Genomic DNA, 19,005 nt, shown 5'->3' on the forward strand with positions numbered 1-19,005 from the left:
GTAGATGGAGGCCCAATTACGGTTGCTAGTGCTGCATTTATGAAGACTATCAGGTTTTTGATTGCAACGATGTGTACGACCACACCGAGGAGAGGGGCAAAGCCACACGGACGTATGGACTTACACCTGAAGCAATTTCATGCTGGAGATGATTTCTCCCGGAATCGCTGTGCAAACCCATCAATAAAAGGAAGATGGGAGGTGGGGGGTGATGGAAGGACATCCACGCCGTAAAAAAGGGTGGCTTTAGGCCCATTGAGAAGTCAGGTACGTTATGATAGTAATAAATTCTCCAGCAATTCCGCACGCCAGAATGGGTTGTCCGAATGAGTTTCTTTTTCGGAAGGGACGAAACAGGATCGAACAGGACGGCATGGATGTCCAAATAAAAAAAAAGGAAAGATGAAAAGAAATGAAAATCCTAGCACACTGGAGTTGCGTGTACGGTGGCATGCGAACTCATGTTCATTAAAACCGTTCCCGTTGGGTTGTGTTTTATTTTCCTTCACGGAGAAATTTTCCAAAATAGGCCCGGGCATACAGTGGCATCCATCGGGATGTGTTTCCGCAACTGAAAGCAATCGTAAATAAGGGCTTGCGATATGGTCCGTAGAAAAGTACACACGCAGACGAAAGGATATCTGTGACCGGGAACGTCGGAATCCGCTACATCCGGTCCGCTTTCCGATTTTAAGTGTATTCGATGGAAAGAGATTGATCCTTCCGGGAGACGGAGCTGGGCAATGTTTACGTCTCTGTGGTTGGGGCGCGGGTTCGAGCAAAGGTAAATGATTGCTACGGCCGGATCTATTCCATTCATCATACAAGCGCGTCCCTCCTCAGGCAAGACCGGTTTCTGGTGAGTTTTCGTTCCGGATCGGAGACCTCACTACGGTTCCGGTCCGGGTTTGTGTGCCGGTTTTACGATACACCGAAAATGGTTATTTTTGTGGGATCCTTTCCGGGGAATGGCTTGCATGGCGTGATTTCAAAGTGAGGATCCGTAATAATTTACGACAAATCGCTCTCGGCAAAAGGTTTCGGCGTATCGATTCAGTGAAATGTTTAATGACTTTATAGCGAACCATATCTATCGTATGGAAGTCTAACTTTGCCTAAGTGTTTGGAGAAAGCTCTTGGCCATTTTCATGAGTAGCATGGGCTACTTTATATATTTAAAACATGGCCTAAGCGATAAGTGCAAACCAAAAATAAATATTCTCTTTTAAATAAAAAATAAAACCAATTGAGGATTATCAGAGGTGTAAAAAGGCACCAGTACCATTCTCCTGTTAATTAGTGTTGGAAAATACAATTGAAAAATCAGTGCGAGATATTTAATTGTGAAAATAACCATAAATAAGCACCGTTTACCAACCGTTAGTCCTCGCTATCGCCACCGCCGTCTGTAAGCTTCAATTGCTTCGCGGAAATGATAAAACATCGCCACGATTAACGAAATAAACCGGGGCTTTATTTGCTCCGAAGGCACGGGCGCCAAATCGCGCCATGGCCCCGATTGTCAGCGCAGCGAGACAATTTTCTTTATCGCCTCGTCCCTTCTCAGCGCCTTCTGCAGCTTCTTATCTCGGCTTCGTTCGAAGGTTTACGTTCCGGCTGCGTCTTGCTAGGAATGACCCCTTCGGCGGCGCCCAGCATTTGGGCCCGATTCGTTATTATCTTGGGACAAGGAGCCGTCTCACTGTGTGTGTGTGTGTGCATCTTTCGGAAGGACACTTTTCCCCCGGGTGGAAAAGGGTTTCCCAACGCGCCGGAGCAAAAAAGGGTTCGGTGCGAAAGATGTGCGAAACTTAATGGACCGTTCTACTATCTGAGGTAATAATTCATAAGGCAGGATTGCTGACGCGAAGCATTAAGCGTTCTCCTCAGGTCTACTTTCCCCCCCCCCCCCCCCGCCCCCCTGCCTACCATCGTCGTTGGAGAAATGAGCGATTGCGTCGCTTAGATAGAGCCCTAAAAAGGAAATGAACGATACGACAGTGGGCTCCGGGCCCGAGTCGGTGTCATCGCTGAATTGCGCTTAATTTTGTTTCCTTTTCCTCTTGCACCGGTTCGAGGCTTTCTCTCCCCCCCCCCCCTCCTCGTTCTCCGGGGGGTTCCCATCATTACTCGTGAAAAATCACCGGCCGATGAGGTTGACATTAAGGGTGACAGAAATAAGCCGACCGAATCCTTCCACCTGGGAAATTTAACATTTCTATTCGATTCAACTCAAACGCAAACGCCAGCTTTCTGGAGGTTGGTGAATTTAAGGGACGTGCTTGGGCTTTAATTGACACGCGGAAGAAAAAAAAAATACTCCGCACCATTGTAAGTGTGTCCGGACTCCGGAGGTACGAATAAAAACTAGTTGAAACCATTTTCATTTTCGATATCAGCTTCAATTGGCACTCAAACTTAAACAAGCTTTCCGGTGGATACGCAAACGGTGAAAACTCATCCAATCTCCCTGCCCAGCAAAGGAAAAAGAAAAGATTAAGCCATTTTTGCACCGATGCGCAGTTTTACACCTTTTTCGAAACCGTGAGGGTGAAGAAACGTTACAAAATAACAATCCCCCCCCGTACCCATTGTCGCCCAATTTGGGCGTTGGGAAAATGGCAAAGGTCTTTGCAAAGGATGCGCCCTCCACTTGAACGCTCTTGCCCTCTTGTTTTGGGTGCGATGAAAAACACAAGACAAAAAAAAAAAAAAGACGAGGGACAAAACAACCGAACCTCGTTAACGTTTATTTCGTGACGACACTTCGTGTGCTTCGTGTGAAATAAAAGCCAAGCACTTGCCATATCGATTATCATAATGCGCTTTCCTCGTGTGCGCCGTCTCGCTTGCTCACCGTTTTGGCCGGGCAGGTGAAAATGTGTGTGTGTGTGTGTGTGTATGATTGCGTATACTCCACCCTAGGACCCTTCGGTAAAGCGGGGTCCCCACCCTTAAAAGATCCTTCTGCAAAGCGGGGCACTTTACTTCTCAATCGTTGAGTGTGTTTTTCGTTTTGCCGCCCTCGACATCATCGCCGTTCCTCGCCAATTGGCATTCGGCGTCGGTGTGGAGCATTATTATTAGGAGAGGAAGAAAAAAAAAACAATCAACATAGCGCAAAATTGAGCACGAAAGCGAGAAAAAAAGAGTGTCACCGAAACGGGTACCGAAAGTCGGCGGGTGGTTGAGAATTCAGAAAATTATGAAGTACCATCGAGCGTTTGCGAGCCTGCCGGGAAATGGGCCTGCAACGGCGTGAGGGTTTTCCAAGCGAACGCTTTCGGTCGAAGATGGTCGGAATGTTGATTTAGGAAAAAAGGGGAGGAAAAACCCCACGGCATATAGAGCCCACGGACGTGAAGGGCAACAGGGTGATGGAGCGAATGGGAAAGCACTTCTCGATTGCCAATATCCCGTGGACTCGATCTCAGGTAACGACAACGGTGGCGTTGTTGATAATGACAATAATATAATATAAACACCTTTGCCCCGGAGGCCACACATTGGTAGACAACGATGGAAGCGACATAATGATGCAAAATGGGCCAAAGTTGGCGCCGTGTATTACTTTTGATTTCAAGAAGAAGCTGAATGGCAACGTCTGCATCGTTGGGCCGTTCGACCGAGGGCACGGAAAAAAGACCCCAAAAGAAATGTTCACTTTTGAAAATTGAGTCCACCTCAAAGGGACACCATTATTAGGCCGAGGAAAACTATCTAAAACGCTAGAAGCAGAGGGAGAAACGAACGTTTTGCCATTCCATGAAGTTGCATGAAGTTACTAGCTTTAGAGAGGAATGATTTTTTTCAAAAGGTTGACTTTTTTTTGTGCGTCAGAAGTGCGTTTTTTTCCCGCAATGAAAAACCGTCCCTCTGTTCAATGGAATGTAGAATTGCTAATTTGAAAGTTTTCCCGTTTTTGCTGCATGCTGAACGCCGATGACATGACAAGGCGCGCGTCGGGCAGGAAACCGGACGGCCAATACGGGGTGATTGAAATTGCAGGAAATAATACGACCGAATCGGGGCGAGTCCTGTGTCCTGTGTGCGGATCGACAGGACGGTCACCCCTAGCGACCCGATCGCAGTGAAAATGAAACCCGGATATTGCAGGACTCGGCACCCGCCGGTGTCATTGGTGACAAGGCGACCTTCCAGCGGCCAGACCATCGATATGCAGCGCACCACACGGTTTAGCAGAACGGCTCTAAATGGGGTTTGGGTTTAAACCGACATCAAAGGTCCGACTCGAAAGTTTTGGATGCACGCGTGCGCAAAAGGAAATTAAAGCAAACGAAAAAACAAAAACCCAGTTCAAAACGTCACATTTACGCTTTTGCTATTTCGGGGAGTAGTTCTATGGGGTATGTTTTATACTTCACCCCACCCCCACACGAGCAAAGGGTTTTTCGAACACACACACACACACACACACTACATCAAAAGAGTTTCGCCCACACTAATTAGTGTCGGTCTAATTGGGCAGCAAATGTGGGAAAAGTTTCAACAACTAGCGGGTGACCGCTCTGGAGCGGGTGGAGCCCGTAATTAATGGGAACGAAATGGAAATGTTTCACTTGATTTTCCCGGATTTCATTTCATGTTCAGTTTGTTTTAATTCCACTTTTTTAACCCTCCTCATTGAATTAAACACGCTTTCACGTAGTGAGAATAAAATGAAAATCCTTTTGTTTCTGATTTTCTACTGATTGAAATTAGTTCGTAGATAATGTTAGCTGGAAACATTCCCTTTGGGGGTGGTTGCTGATCGGCAAATGGCTGTTCGTTCGATCGACAAGGCGAGCAAAGGCAACATACACCGATAACAATGGAATATTGGGAATGTTGCCGTACAAAGGATAGAAACAAGCGGACGTAACTCCTGGGTGAATGGAAACCCGCTTGCAATGTTCTATGTTCCTGGAAAAAAAAGAACATGAAAATGTATCGATCCACAATATAAAGGTCTTTGTTCCCTCGAATGCTTTACTCCCATATTTGAATAATATGGAAAAGGATTGTCGGAAAATAACGGTTTAGAGCCTTTCGGAGCGATCCATAGTACTCATTAATGCACTTCATGTTCAACTCGGAAACAAATCATAGGGAATTTCTGTCGAATATCGGCCATTAAAAGCTTCTCGAACGATGAAGGGGCGCTTGGCACGCATCGACACACACACGCACAAACACCCACGTTGCCAGGTGGCTCAAGCAGGTGCAGCTGAAGAAAGTCATAAACAGCAAGTTGCTAAGGACATGCTCACATCCGCCACGGGAGCGATGCCGATGCCGACGATTGGCCACATTGGCGGGACTTGCGAATGGACTTGCGGCTCGGTGCACCGGCGTGAAAATGGGCCCGTTGCCAGCTCGCTTTTGGCTGTACAGCTTCCGACCGACCGTTGCGAAGGGATCGAAGACACCGTTCGATGCTTGGCTGTTTCGTCGCGATGCCGGAAACCTGGTGCCCTGCGGGCGCGGAAAATGGTTTTCCTTTGTGGCGCAACGACCGTGTTCCGCCCCGGGACCGGTTGGCAAGGGGGAGGGGGGGGGGGGGAGGGGGCGGATGCTGGGTGAAATTATGAATAAAACATTTCCCGCTATCCCCATTGTCATCGGAACCATAAGCGATTCGTTCGGTTGGTAGAGAGGGGGAGCGGGGGCGGGGAGAGTTGTCTCCATGGGGAAACTGTACGGGGGGGGAGGGGGTCGGTTGGTGGGTGGGTAACATTGGTACACGGTACGCTATTTTTGCATACGACCGGCTGGAAAAGAAAAACTGGAAAGGACACACACATGAGAACACGGAACTGAGGGTGGATCGGTTTCTCGATTTTCCTTTTTTTTTTCGCCGCCCACCGTTTTCCCACCCCCGGCTGCGAAATGCTGCGCTTCTTCCGGCCAACCATTCCACCGGTTTCGATGTCAACTACGACGGTTGGCGCTTTTTTTTGTTTTGCTCACTTTTCCCTTTCGACGAAACCATAGGTTGCCAGGTTTCCTTCCCGTTGCGCCCGTGCGCCATTTTGGTTTTGGTTTTCCGAGCGGAACGGAAACTCGAATCCATATCAAAATGCAAAACAGCACCGGGACATTGTTCCACTGCCGAACCGGAGTCTGGTCGGTCGGAGGTACCGCTTCCGGTATCTTGCTTTGTTCGCGGCCAATGGAGACGCCTGGTGTTTCACGGCAGAAAAGTGATCGTGTATGTTTCGTGGCGTGACCGTGTGTGTATGTGTGTGTCTGTGCCAGCGAAGGATATGATAATGGCATCCATTTCGCTACGCCATCCAATGCAAAAGGGAACAAGCGGGGCGAACGAAGGGACAGTGTCGCCGTTATCCGCGTGGAATCCGAGAGGAAAAATTAAATTACCTTCCTCCGTTGCGGATGGAAATCGTTCGGGCCCACGCCGTCGGCCGTCGTTAAAATGCTTAATGCCACCGCCGGGACACGCCGGGAGTGGCCATTAAAGGACGCATCTTGCATAAACATTTGCCCCACACTCCCTCCACACACACACACACCCCCAGTCCCGGCTAATCCTTGGTTGATTAAAGCTCACCTGCATGTTCCAGGTCCGCGGACGAAGCGGAACTTTCTGGCCACCAACTCCGGTACCCGAAGCGTTGGTGTTGGATGACGCGGTGTTGTTGGAAGCGTTGCTCGAGCTGGAGGAGGAGGACGAGGAGGCAGCGGCGGCAGCGGCGGCGGCGGCGGCCGCGTTCGCTTGCTTCGTCTGCTGCATGATCTGCGAGATGAGATCGAGCTGCTGACGGGTGAGACCCTCGTTGCCGGAACCGGGCGCCGGCGAGCTTGGCGATGGTGACTTGCAGCTGGAGTTGGAGTCGCTCACGTTGCCACTACTACTACTGCTGCTGCTGCTGCTGCTGCTACTACTGCTGCTGCTACTACTGCTTGAGCTGCTACTGCTCGAACTACTTGAAAGGCTGCAATTGCTGTTGCTGGAGCTACCGGAACCGGTCGTTCCGCTGCTTCCGTTGGCACTGAACTGCACGAGCGTGGCGCCGTGCGGAGAGCTAGCGTCACCTGTCACCGGGAGGGAGACAAAATTGATAGACGATCATTAGAAGTGGGAGAAAAGGGTAAACATAGTTCATAGCTATTTTATTTTTATGTTTGAAGTCAACTCTGAGCTGTCGTACGTATCTGCACGACAGACATCTGCATAACCATGATCAGTAGAGCATATAATCTGTAAGATTTAAAAAAAAAACTATGGACAGTACTGAGGATATACCCTCAAAAACTGTCAGACAACATCATTAATGTTTTCTTTTAGTATGCATTTTTGATAAACCGTATCGAGAAAGGTGTCGTTTATTAGGAATGATACTAAATTGTGTTCATGACATGAGATAGTTTGTTGGACGCGCTTTATATTTAACCAAATACAACAAACTTTCAGGTACCTCATTTTAAGTACTTCTTTTATGCAAGTTGTGTAAGTCCCAATCGCATTTCTTTTGATTATTTATTTGTTTGTCAATAAGCTCGTTCTCGTTTGTGGAAATGTCGTTTCAACTTTACGCAACTATATTAAATGGAAAGCTTTCAGCACTCCGTTTGGCAGTGAAGATATGGATAGTGGCAGCAAAAGAACAACCACAGGATGGACAAATTTGTCAGCGTCAACCCGCACATCTTCGGGCTGATTGGAGTTGCTTTTCCGGACACATCGTTTTCCCTTCCCTGCAGAACAACCTCGACGGACAGATTGCCGAAACTTTGCATACTCCTTTGGCAGAGAATGTTGAAAGCCCGATCATTATGCTTGCGAACCTGAAGGACACGAAAAAATAAAAATGCTGTCGTCACCGTGTACGAACTCCGGACAAATGGTGGCGTCAGCGTCAGTGACGATTTACCTTCCCGAACAGGCACACATCAGCACATTTGGTACATTTTGCATTCACCAGCAAGCAGCCGTCTTTTTCCTTCATCCCGATCGATTTGGCGGCGATGGTCCGATCGTCGGCAAGAGGCGGGGAAGGGAGTGGGAGGGGTAAAACTTTCAACTTATCTCCAACTGACACCCCGTCCGCCGGGCGTGTTTTCCCGAAATGGTGCCAGCCAAGCATTGGATGAAGTTTTCGCTGTTTTCTTCCAACTCGGGAATGTTTCCTTTCTCCGAGCCTCTCGGCAAACTGGTCTTCACCACTTTCAAGTGTGCACATCATTGGAATATGTGCCGAAAACCGAACGCTGCATACGCTTCCATACTCCCCGCCGAACATCCCTCCCCCTTGGGAACGCTGTTGCTTTTCCAAACGAAAATCCCATTCAATTTCAATAAACTGTCAGCACCAATCAAATTTTCGTTCTTTTCAGCCCTTCACCGGGGAGGAAAGGGTTCTGTGGTGGTGATGGGGGGGTTTGTGAACTTCTTGTCTGAATTCGTACTCGGTTTCGGTGTGTTGTTTCGTGGGATCGAGGGAAGGAACGGAGTAGAAGACAGGCCGGGTGGGAATACACTCGCCGAAACCGATCGGAAAGGATATATCAGCAAAGAACGGCCATGTGTGTGTGTGTGTGTATCAAGAAGTGGGCAGGAAGAGTAAGGTCAGAGTTTATTCTACCTGTTCGAAAGCCGCTCGAAAGCAATTCGATCCTTTTTCCATCATCGGCCGCATCATCGGCAGCCGTCAGAGCGAAACATTCAGCGAGCGAACGAAAATGGCTGCAGCGCAACTACGAGCAAAAGTACCGTTTAGGGAAAGGGATGCTTTGGGAAATTCAAACCCGCTTTTTTCTCGACCACCCCCCCCCCCTGCTCTTCGTGCTGGCATGCTGACGTGTCGGTGGAAACCATCAATAACCAAAATCATGCTTTTTCTCCGCCGCTTCGCGCCCAGTTTCCACCCGAATACCCGCATCGCTCCGCAGCAAATGGCTGATGCTGTTGCTGTCAGGGGAAATAAAGGTACACGTAGACATAGCACCAACAACAACACTAACAACAACAACAACAGCAACAACATTTAAAAAGGATACAGGAGGGAAAAAAGCCTCACACGAGGATGGAGACGTGCAGAAATGTGCGCTCGAACGTTGTGCAAACAATGCCACATTTGCACGTACTTTGAAAGCACAAGCTTTTCACTTTTTTTTCGGTACGTTTTCTTTTTTTTTCCCCCACTTCGAATACCTGCCCGCATTGTGCAAGGTTGTGTGTTTGCCCGGGCGGGACGTGGAAAGCCCGGTGCGATGGATGCACGCTGAAAGCGCTCTTTCAGCTAGCCACGGCAATAATGGAACACTCGGCATGCAACAAACGCCCGCTTCGATTTTCCGATCCAAACCATTCGTGGGCGGGTGGGGGGGGGGGGGGGGGGGTTTGGGCGTCAGTAAAAAAAGAAGCAGGAGTGAAAATCGTAGGCCAGGTTTTACGTTCCCGGTCCCGCGCGGCAAACAAAAATAGATAGCACGAGTGAATGTTGATCTGATTAGCAGCGGTGAAAAGGGGGTGGGTGGGCTTTGGCGCAAGTGAAATTAGTTTTCAAAATCATGGCAAAATTGATATTTGCCATCGCGCACTCTAATACGTTGCGTACGGACGTGTTCATGGCATGTGTTGCTTTATTTTTCGCCCGGCCCGTTTTTGTCTGGGAATTGGTAAATAGAGCTTTTCAAAGGGAGTGTGTGCTCTAATGTGTAGGGAAAATGAAAATAAAATAGTAACGCTTACTGTAAGTCGATATTTTAATACTCGCTCATTGATGCTTTGTTGTATGCTTTTTGAAAGAGCGTCCGTTTCCGTACGTTTTTGACAAGTTTTAATTTCACATTGTTTAGAGTTTCATGTTATTGGTTCGATAGGAACAACGTACGCTACTGATATTGTAAATTGCTAACATTGTACGATTGAGAATATATTCACAATGGAAGTATATAAAGTGAAAAACAGCCTCAAGCAACGCGACCAACCCGGACCATACCGTGTTCGAAAATTGGATTTCGTTTTGCATCCAGTCGAACCTTTTTCGGCAAACGAACTCCAATGGTGCCCTTTTGAAGTTCCCTATTTCGAATCGCACACACACGTATGCAGACATCGACTTACCACTAGCCGTCGCCGGGGACAGACTGAGCCCCCCGGGTGGCCCGGCATTGCTGCCTCCGCCGGGGCCGGGGCTGGCCGTGCCGGAAGCGCCACCCGCCAGGCCGAGCGCCGTGTGATGATTTTCCGTGTGACGCCGCAGGGATCGCGCATCGCAGTACGACTTGCCGCATCCGTCCGCCTTGCACTCGTACGGCTTTTTGTTGCGGTGCGTCAGCATGTGGCCGTTGCTGGAAGAGGGCGGAAGAGAGAAAGAGAGAGGGAGGTGAGCGTGGCGATCAAAAGCGCGATGAGCCCTTCGATGGCAGCCAGCCGGGCTTCATTACTTACAGGTGATCCTGCCGCTTGAACGCCTTCGAGCACATGCCGCACACGTACTTCCGCTCGTCGCTGTGCGTCAGCTTGTGCTTGGCCAGGGCGGACGCGTTCCCGAACACTTTGCTGCAGACCTGCGGATCGGAGGAAAAAGGGAGGAAATATAGTAAAACATATTGTTGGGCAAGATGAGCGATGAGCATGAAATCTGATGAATAACGGTGCGCACAATGGCGGAGACATCAAAGCGCATCGGCAGCTTTTATAACAGGATCTTGCCGTCGCATTGCGAGAAGCTACCTTTGTGTTGATGGTGTTTCGAATTTATTAATTTTACAATAAACAGTCGAACCTGGTAAACGGGGCTTTCTTGGGCATTGAAATCCGCTTCAAAGTTTTAAGAAGAACAGACCTATCTTTTTAGATATTAATACTATAGTTCGCCATTTTCAAATGGGCCCTTGATGAATCTTATGGCATTATCGCATCTCTGAAGGTGTCCTTTCATTATTCTTGATAGAAAGCTTGCTAGCTTTTACCTTGTTGAATTTCTTATCAAAAAGAACGGTTCTTTGCGCGAACTTCAAGCTATTCACGGTTAGAAATAGTGTTGTGCTTCATGAATCTTTTAGCGAGATTCATTCATATGAATCTTTCACCTATGATTCATTCAGATAGATTCATGGATCTTTAGGGATTCGAATCTTCAAACCTTAATGAATCTTTCGAAACCTTAATTAATCTTTCATGGATCTGTCACGAATCTCCACGATTTTTTCATTGGTGTGGATCACGCCACAAAAAAAGGAGGGGTCCTTCTATCCATTTTTGGGTCAACATTTTTCATCGGTGAATGTATCTTTGGGATTCATGAATCTCTAAACCACAAAGAATCATTCCGATTCATGAATCTGAATCTGAATTACACAACTCTAGCATGAAATACTTTGCTCTGGCCTTTATCATACATAACTATTATACTGTAAACTAGAGCGTTCGGATGTTTAATCACGTCCATACTGAAACAATCAATTTCAGAAATAATCGTAACTCAGGAGCGATGGTTAGTGCAAACGAGAATATTTTTTAAAAGATAATTGTACGATCAAAAACTAGGAGAAAAATGATTTATTCGTGGTAGTAGAATGTTATTGAATCTTATCAATGAACAATCCTCCTTTGGGGAGACGACTCCTCGTGCGTCAGTTCGCTTAGTGATTCATAGCTCGTTCGATATCGATACTGCTTCATTTAGGAAAAAATCACCATCCGACAGCTGGCAGGAGGCTTTGTTCCGAGCGCAAGATAGAAATCGTACCACCGGGGCTGCCCGGTACGGTCCTTCGTTAAGGTTCCTATTGTTGCGCACCTTTGTTGCGGTCCGACGAGGAGCGAAGTGTTCTATTTTTCATGCAGACGGGCCACTCGGCACTCACCCGGACCGTGAATGGAAGTCAGATTTTAGAGGAGCCGCTCGAGCCGCGTGCACCTTACGACGTCGGCCATTAGGTCCACTTTGCCCGAGCCACACCATCAGCATCGGCATCGGCATCAACATCGCCATCATCATCATCATCATCATCACTCAAACAAAAGGGCTTTCGATGGGCCGAAAGGTAACTGTTTCCTACGTTCGAAGGAGTTCCTTTCCCGTTCCCCCCTCCTCTCCGTCATCAAAGGGAAGTGCGTGTTTTATCCACTCCCCCGCACCCCGTGTTCCGACTCCGCAGGGATTCCGGTGCTGCTTGACCTATTGAAACAATTGTTCACCGGGCTCTAATGGAATCGCATCGATTTTCATCCTGGTGTACCTCGTCGGGACCGGTACCGGCCGGGAGTGGGCGGAGTTTGAAATGCTTTCAAATTGCGGGCCATTGTTGGGAGTGTGTGTTCCCGCCTTCCTTCCCCCCGTTCCATTCATCGACATCGGCAGCGTAATGTTTGCGGCTCATGCCGCCGAAAACTATGGCCACCCTTGTTTGTGGGTGTGCTGCCTTTCTCAAGTGGCCCTGCTTTGTCTTCGAAGCCCATTCAACCGATGGCTCGAAGGGAGGGTGAAGCTAGAAAAAAAACCCGGCAGCCCAAAGTGGAAGGAAAATGTCCCAAGCTTTTATTCCGCCGGTAAGTTTTCCTCCGTTGCGTCGGCCATCGGGCTTCGGGGCCCCGTTCGAACACCGAACCCGAAATGTCGAAACATTGTTACATTGGTCGTTGTTTTCCTGCTCCGTGTTCGAGGTTTTTCTTGGCTGCCATTGGCCCCTTTTGTTGCGCGTGGTTTTTCCGCCACCACCGAGAGAGAGGGAACGGGGTGGAACGAGGTGGACTGTTTGTTCTGTCTTGTCTTTTATTTTTCGGGCTAGCTTTGGCACCGAACCCCACTTCATTTTGGGATGGCATATTTAGGCTTTGGCGCTCGGTGTTCGCCGGACGGCGGAAAAACCCATCCACCTTGAGGTTTACATTTTTTTTTCTCTCCCCCCCGATCATCTTATCCTGCCCTCACATTTTGTCGACCCTTGTGCCCCCGTCGTGCTCACTGACCGAAGTAAGGATTCGAACGATCCCGACTCAAGAGGGAAGAGGGTTTAAGCATCTCAGGTCGAGGAAAATGGTGGTCCCTTCCGAGTGTGGAAAGGGTCCGGATACTCCTCCGGGCAGTTATTTATTAACCTGACCTTATTAAAAGGTGCACCCTAGGTGCTGGACAATACCGGCATATCCTTTTTTATCCCGTCTATTCCCTGGGACAACCCAATTTGGGAACGGTTTTGCGATTTGGGCGACGGGGGGGTTGAAATTTGTTTGGTTCTTATTTTTATTGCATCGGTTGGGCGGAGCTGAACCGCACCCGGAAGAAACGTCCGGAAGGAAGGAGTAGTTCCCGTGCGGGATTTTCCCAAGCAATCGTTTTCACTTCGTTTACTCTTGTTTCGAAAACCACTCAAATGGTTACGACAGGAAAAGCTTCTTTCTTTCATGGTAAGGGCCGGGGGGAAAGCTTAAGCCAAACGACCTTTAAGCGGAAGATGAGAATCGTGCAGAACTTATGTAAATTCCAGGGCGCTCGATAAATTGGGAATTGTGAGTGTAGTAATTTATAGCAGACACACGAAAGTGATTCATTTTTAACGGGTCCTGCTTTCCGGGTACTGATTTTCGCTCTGCTCGCACCTGCTTGCTCAAGCGCCTCCCCCCGGAACGATCGTTCGAGATTGCAAGATAAATATTTCCTAGATTTCCCTATAAACGGCAACCACCCATAAACGGCACTCTATCATCCTTCGGCCCGAGTCGGGTTTGGAGGGGGGCGATCGTCCTCAAAAATTCGCCACGCAAATGTCAATTATTTGTAAATGAATCCCAAGGGTCGCTTCGTCGAAATGGAGCGTCTGGGGTTTATGGAGCGGGGCCCACGAACCTTGGCACGGTACCTCTATCGTTCCGACCGGTGACGTTTATCACCTCCACACGGGGAGAGGTTTCCGGTTGGACACACACACACCGGTGGGCGGCGAAGGCCGGGGGCCGATATCAGCATTACAACCCTTTTTACGGTTGATAGCAAAATAGCTTTTAATTTTCTCCGAGGGCCGATTAAGGCCCGATTGTACGGCCCTCCCGGTTCCGTTCGGTTCCGGTCCCAAAACTATCAAAACCCAAACCCGGCCCGGCCGGGCGCTGGTCAGTGAGTCGTAAAACTGTACCGATTATAGAAACCCCTTGGCTCGCACGTCCCACCTTACCGCACACGAATCGTACCATCCTTCCTCGATGGTCAATATTGCCCGGTGTTGGTCTTTTCGCTACCGGGAAGGTGCGGCGGAAGGACATTCATTTTCCGCCTCGCCTGACATGCCATAAGGCTGACTCGGTGTGCTGCTGTGTGCGGTCCCTGTCCCAGAGCTGCCGGGTCTATATCGTTGCGGCAGGACATACTGTCGATATTAGAAGCGATTAAACTTTCGTTCTGAGTTCGTTAAAATGGACAGCTTGAACTGGGTTTGTGTTTGGGAATTCCTGTCCATGGATGAGGGGGTGAAATTATGCAGCAGGAAGTGTGTGTGTTCCTTTTTTTTTACATTAGATTAATCTAGACAATCATCTGGGGAACACATGCACACACCAGAGCCATTAAAACTCGTTGTCGGAGAGTGTGTAAATTTAATCAATAGAATTTTAATTAAGGAGCTTAAATTGCCAAATTTCATCAGAACATTGGCGCACAACTGCTTCTGGTTCGATTTTCTTTCGATTGCATCCAGAAGTTTCCTTTGAAATCGGAGTTTTTCCCCCCAAATTTTGCCTATAAATAATAATTATTTCCAAATTTACATCGCTGCTTCCGCTGCGTTCCGGGGAAATTATCCTCGAATTTGGCTGTTGAATGGAACCAAACCGGACCGGGAAGGGAATTCCGGGATTGTATAATCCAGACGGGCGCGTCCCCCCGTTGTTGGTGCGCGCGTGGGAAACGGAAAACAAATTGAACCATTAATTGGACATGAAAGCAATTACCGGCGCGTCGGTAGCCACATTCCAGGGCCGTAGCCACTTTCCCCCGGCCAACCGCTTTGCCGAGATTTGCAGACAGACATCGCGGCCTTTCCCTCGGCGCGATGACGATGGAGAAATTAATTAATAATTCTCTTAAAACAAAAATCCCCACCAACGCCCGAGCTTGTGCAGGCCACCGGAGCCGAGCCGAGTTTGAACGCCCCTTCTGGGAAAAGCACCCCCTCTGGAGGCTTATTTTTGTTGCTGTGTCTTAGTGTGCGGGAAAAGTATGGCGCACCAGGCGTCGTTGGCCGCAGGCAACGGGGAAATGGAGACGCCACCCTCGCAAGACGGTGGATGATAAGACGAGTTTCATCTCGACGAAGCAAGTTTCCACTCTCCTCCGTCGTAAGCCACAGTGTTGAGGGCGGTGTACATACATATCGTTAATTAATTCCCGCTTCGCAAAGTAAGCATTCAAAGGCGGCCGGGCAGAGCTCGCGGCACTTCCGGTTCCGTTTGTACAGCTGGTCGGGGGTCGCGAAACACTACCGTACGCCGTTCCTAATAGGGGTGGTTTCGATTGGCTCGCGGTGGTGAAAGTATAATCTGCCGAAGGACTGAGTAACGAGAGGTCGTGGAGTGGCTAGAAACGGCATTGAGTAGATGCTAACGCAGCTGCTATCGAGACTGAAGGTCAAGAGGTAGTTACAGCTGCCGACAAGCAGATTCCATAAATTGTATGGCATGATCCCGAACAAAGATAAATTTCCTTTCGATCGCTTATCAAAAAGAATAATGTGGACAAAGAAGGATAAATAGTTGAACTAAAGATTATCACCTCCGATTAAAATACTTATATTCGCAAAAGGTTGGCTGCTTCAAAACACTTCAAACAACCGAAATAAACAATGCGTTGATAACATAAAAATTCCATTGCAACAAACAAAAAATATACGGTACGAAAAATCCAGTAAGTGATTCGAACGAAAGTGTGGACACTTTTATGGCGCTGTTAAACATGCGCTTTTATTAGCGACAGCGGTAACGGGAAAGATTTCCGTGTTTTTCCTTTTCCTCTGGGAGGGGAAAAAACCACCGAGATTGGCGGTTTGGAGGAAGGCACAAGAAAAAAAAGGGAAACGAGAACCGTGGGTGGAAAGCACCACCACCAGCCTTATTGTAATTACGTGACACGCACGGCCCACGTCCGCCGTCGGAAACCGACCGTTTCCGTTGCGTTGTGTGAGGATAAATCTGGAGCACGGAATTCACCTGATGTCTTCGACACGCACGCAAACGACACATTCCCGGTTGGGCGATTGTATGTGTGTGTGTGTGAGCGTTGCGTGATTGCGTGAAAATATGATAAATTTAGTTGTCACGCAATGGAATCGTTTAATGAGATTGCCTTGCTGTTGCTTTGCGTCCCGGCAGGCGCTTTCCTCCGTGTCATCCATTTGTCCTTCGTACCAGCTGTCAACGAGTTTGGCTGGACGGATAGGCTGAGGAACGGCGTGGGGTTTGCGAGGCGAACCGAGCAACTGGTTGGTTGCCTCGTCGGCGACCGGTTCCCAGGTGGCCAGTTAAGGTTCGCTGCTGGGCGTTGGGCCAGGATTCGAACTCCTGCAAGAGGGCAACGTCGGGTTGCGTGGGTCCGGAACGGGATGGAGGTGGCGCGTGGTCGACTCTCGTTCAGTGAATTCCAAGCCTGGCCGGGGCTGCATTATTGATGAGCCCTGATGGTTATGGTTTGGGCGTGTTTTACGTTCGCCCGTGCGTACGTGCGTGCGTGCAAATACGAACGTAAACGTGCGCTCGTGTTCGTCTGCTCCGTTCGAAGCCTTATGGTGTTTTTTTTTTGGTTCTTCACCATCACTTCCGTGATTCCATCTCGCGGGATGTTCGCATTTCGGCACCAAAGTGGCGCCCTATTTTTGGAAAGTATTGAAACTTGAGCACCCGCCACGGTAAGTGATTGGAAAGCTTTCGATCGGCGCTGGTACGGTTTGAGGCGCGCGAAAGTAAAAGTTATATACGACTCTCATCCATTACCGGCCGGGCAGGCTCGACGCCGGCTCCAGGATGCCTAGCAATTACAGCCCATAATCATGATTGAAAGGTCGGTAAATGGTGTCGGGAAGATTTATGCATCCCGCTCGGGAGTAAGAGTCAAAGATGTTATTGGGAAGAGGGTTCCAGCTCATTTTCCTCACCGAAAGTTTTGAAATAGGTTCCCTAAGTTCTGTCTTTTTCGATAGAGCTTGTAGAATGGAACATTTGGTTTTTATTTATTTTAGTCGATGATTTTTTCAACTATTGGTCGGGCTGATCAATTTCGAAAATGAGTTCAATTCATTATGCTCAATCTGGATTTTTGCATAATAATCAAATAAGGTTTAACAAATTATTTTCAGTTATATTAAATACGTAGCATAAATTAGCATCAAGCATCAATTACAAAATAGTGTTCATAAGTTTCATCAAAACAAAGGTTATAACTGATTGGGAAAGCAAATTAAACTAAGAAAGCCTACAATAACTAGTGGACATCGGATGCTTTCTTCTCTCAGCATGACCTCCCTAGCTCATCATGCCAATTGCTATTTGAAAGTGCCAACATTTGCTGCGATGTTTATTTCGCTATTTTCCACTATCGTTTCGCTCGTTCCGATGGAGACATTTTCCTCCGCATTCGCTCCGTTCGGTTAGTTTCCCGGTTGGAATCGACCAAAACATCCCCGACGCGGACGACGGCGTACAGTTTCTCATTTTATTTTTATTAGTTCATTAACTGTCGTTCGGCTTCGGGCCCGGGAACGATTCGCATCGCCCGGTGCCGGGTTTGCCGGTTCGCCTTTCCGGGATGAAATTTATCCTCCCTTTTGGACCACCGCCAGTCGTCGGGCATTATTTGATGCTCTATCAACCGTAATTACTATCTTTCCTTCGTATCCCCGTTCCCGCTGCAGTTCACCTCGCCGTCCCCTCGTTTACCGTCCACGTTTTTGTGTATCGTCTGCGGGAAAGCATACGCACGCCAGGGCAACCCACTCCGGGGGAGGTCCAGCCCCGTCGGAAAAAGGATAATCGTTAGTCGGACGAATTAGTCGAACGACTGCCGGGTACGGTGAGTGGAGCCGGAGCGGACATGCGGGTCCGCTCTTCAGAAGACAATAAAAATCCAAGTTCATAGACGATCGTCAGGGAGCACAAAACGGGACGGAGATTGGCGCACAATGCGAAGGAAAAACAAAACCAAAAACCACGGCCACCGTAATCAGGCGAACGAGCGATGAACGGGGGATGGACGAGGACCATTGCCGGCGGAGCGGAGCGAAACCACACTTCGAAATGACACACTTCCGGGATGTCGGTTAAGGAGGCAGGAAGTTTTAATTTATGTCGAAGTAATTTCCACCACACGCTCACACTTACGGGGTGGAGAGAATGAGGTAAGGAGGAGGCTCACTTGGGGCTACCTTGTCATTAACGTTAAGGTGTGGGATTAAGCGTTAGGTGTGGAGGACTCGCAGCGAGCGGGAACTTTTCCCGCTTTTCATGTGGCAGCCCGCCACAGGGCACGAAAACCATTCATTATGGAGGATTTGCGAGAAAACACTCAAACACACGTGAAAAGGACCATTCGCAGATTCGTTTTACTTTGCAGCTTAGTCTTAATTGCACGAGATTGTGAAATGGTTTGGAGCCTTTCTGAGTGTTTTGGCGTGAGCATGAACTTGTATTTTAATACAACTGTATAAAGCATACTTTTATCTGCACAAGGTTATTTCTCAAGGGAAAATAAGCAACTACCAGAAGCAATTATAATAAGGACCAATAATACAGAACAAACGAGGGACGTTGAAAAACATCACGGAAGTACGCAAATACGAACACAATCTACGAATGGAATCGAAATTAAATGCTGCATTCTGCTAACTAATCGACATCAAAAGGTTTTTCCTCATTCCCGAGATAAATACACGAGGGGAGGATAAAAAAAGACTCAACACGATGGAAGCTCGAAGCCGGAAGATTTCCCAGCGAATGGTTCGCGCAATTGATTTGGATAAAGAAAGTTTCTCCGTTCGGGAGAACGGTCTAGA

The 19,005-nt window shown here is 48.4% G+C and overlaps 1 protein-coding gene across 1 annotated transcript in view; it reads right to left on the reverse strand.

The window, feature by feature from the left end:
- The window catches only part of LOC131260654 (serine-rich adhesin for platelets), a 42,611-nt gene that overhangs the window by 11,733 nt on the left and 11,873 nt on the right, over positions 1-19,005 (reverse strand). Inside the window, 3 exon segments of the mRNA XM_058262440.1 lie at positions 6,572-7,056; positions 10,091-10,317; positions 10,418-10,536. Coding sequence (XP_058118423.1) covers positions 6,572-7,056; positions 10,091-10,317; positions 10,418-10,536 — 831 coding nt within the window.

Source organism: Anopheles coustani, chromosome 3 (assembly GCF_943734705.1).
Source record: "Anopheles coustani chromosome 3, idAnoCousDA_361_x.2, whole genome shotgun sequence".
NCBI lineage: Eukaryota > Metazoa > Arthropoda > Insecta > Diptera > Culicidae > Anopheles > Anopheles coustani.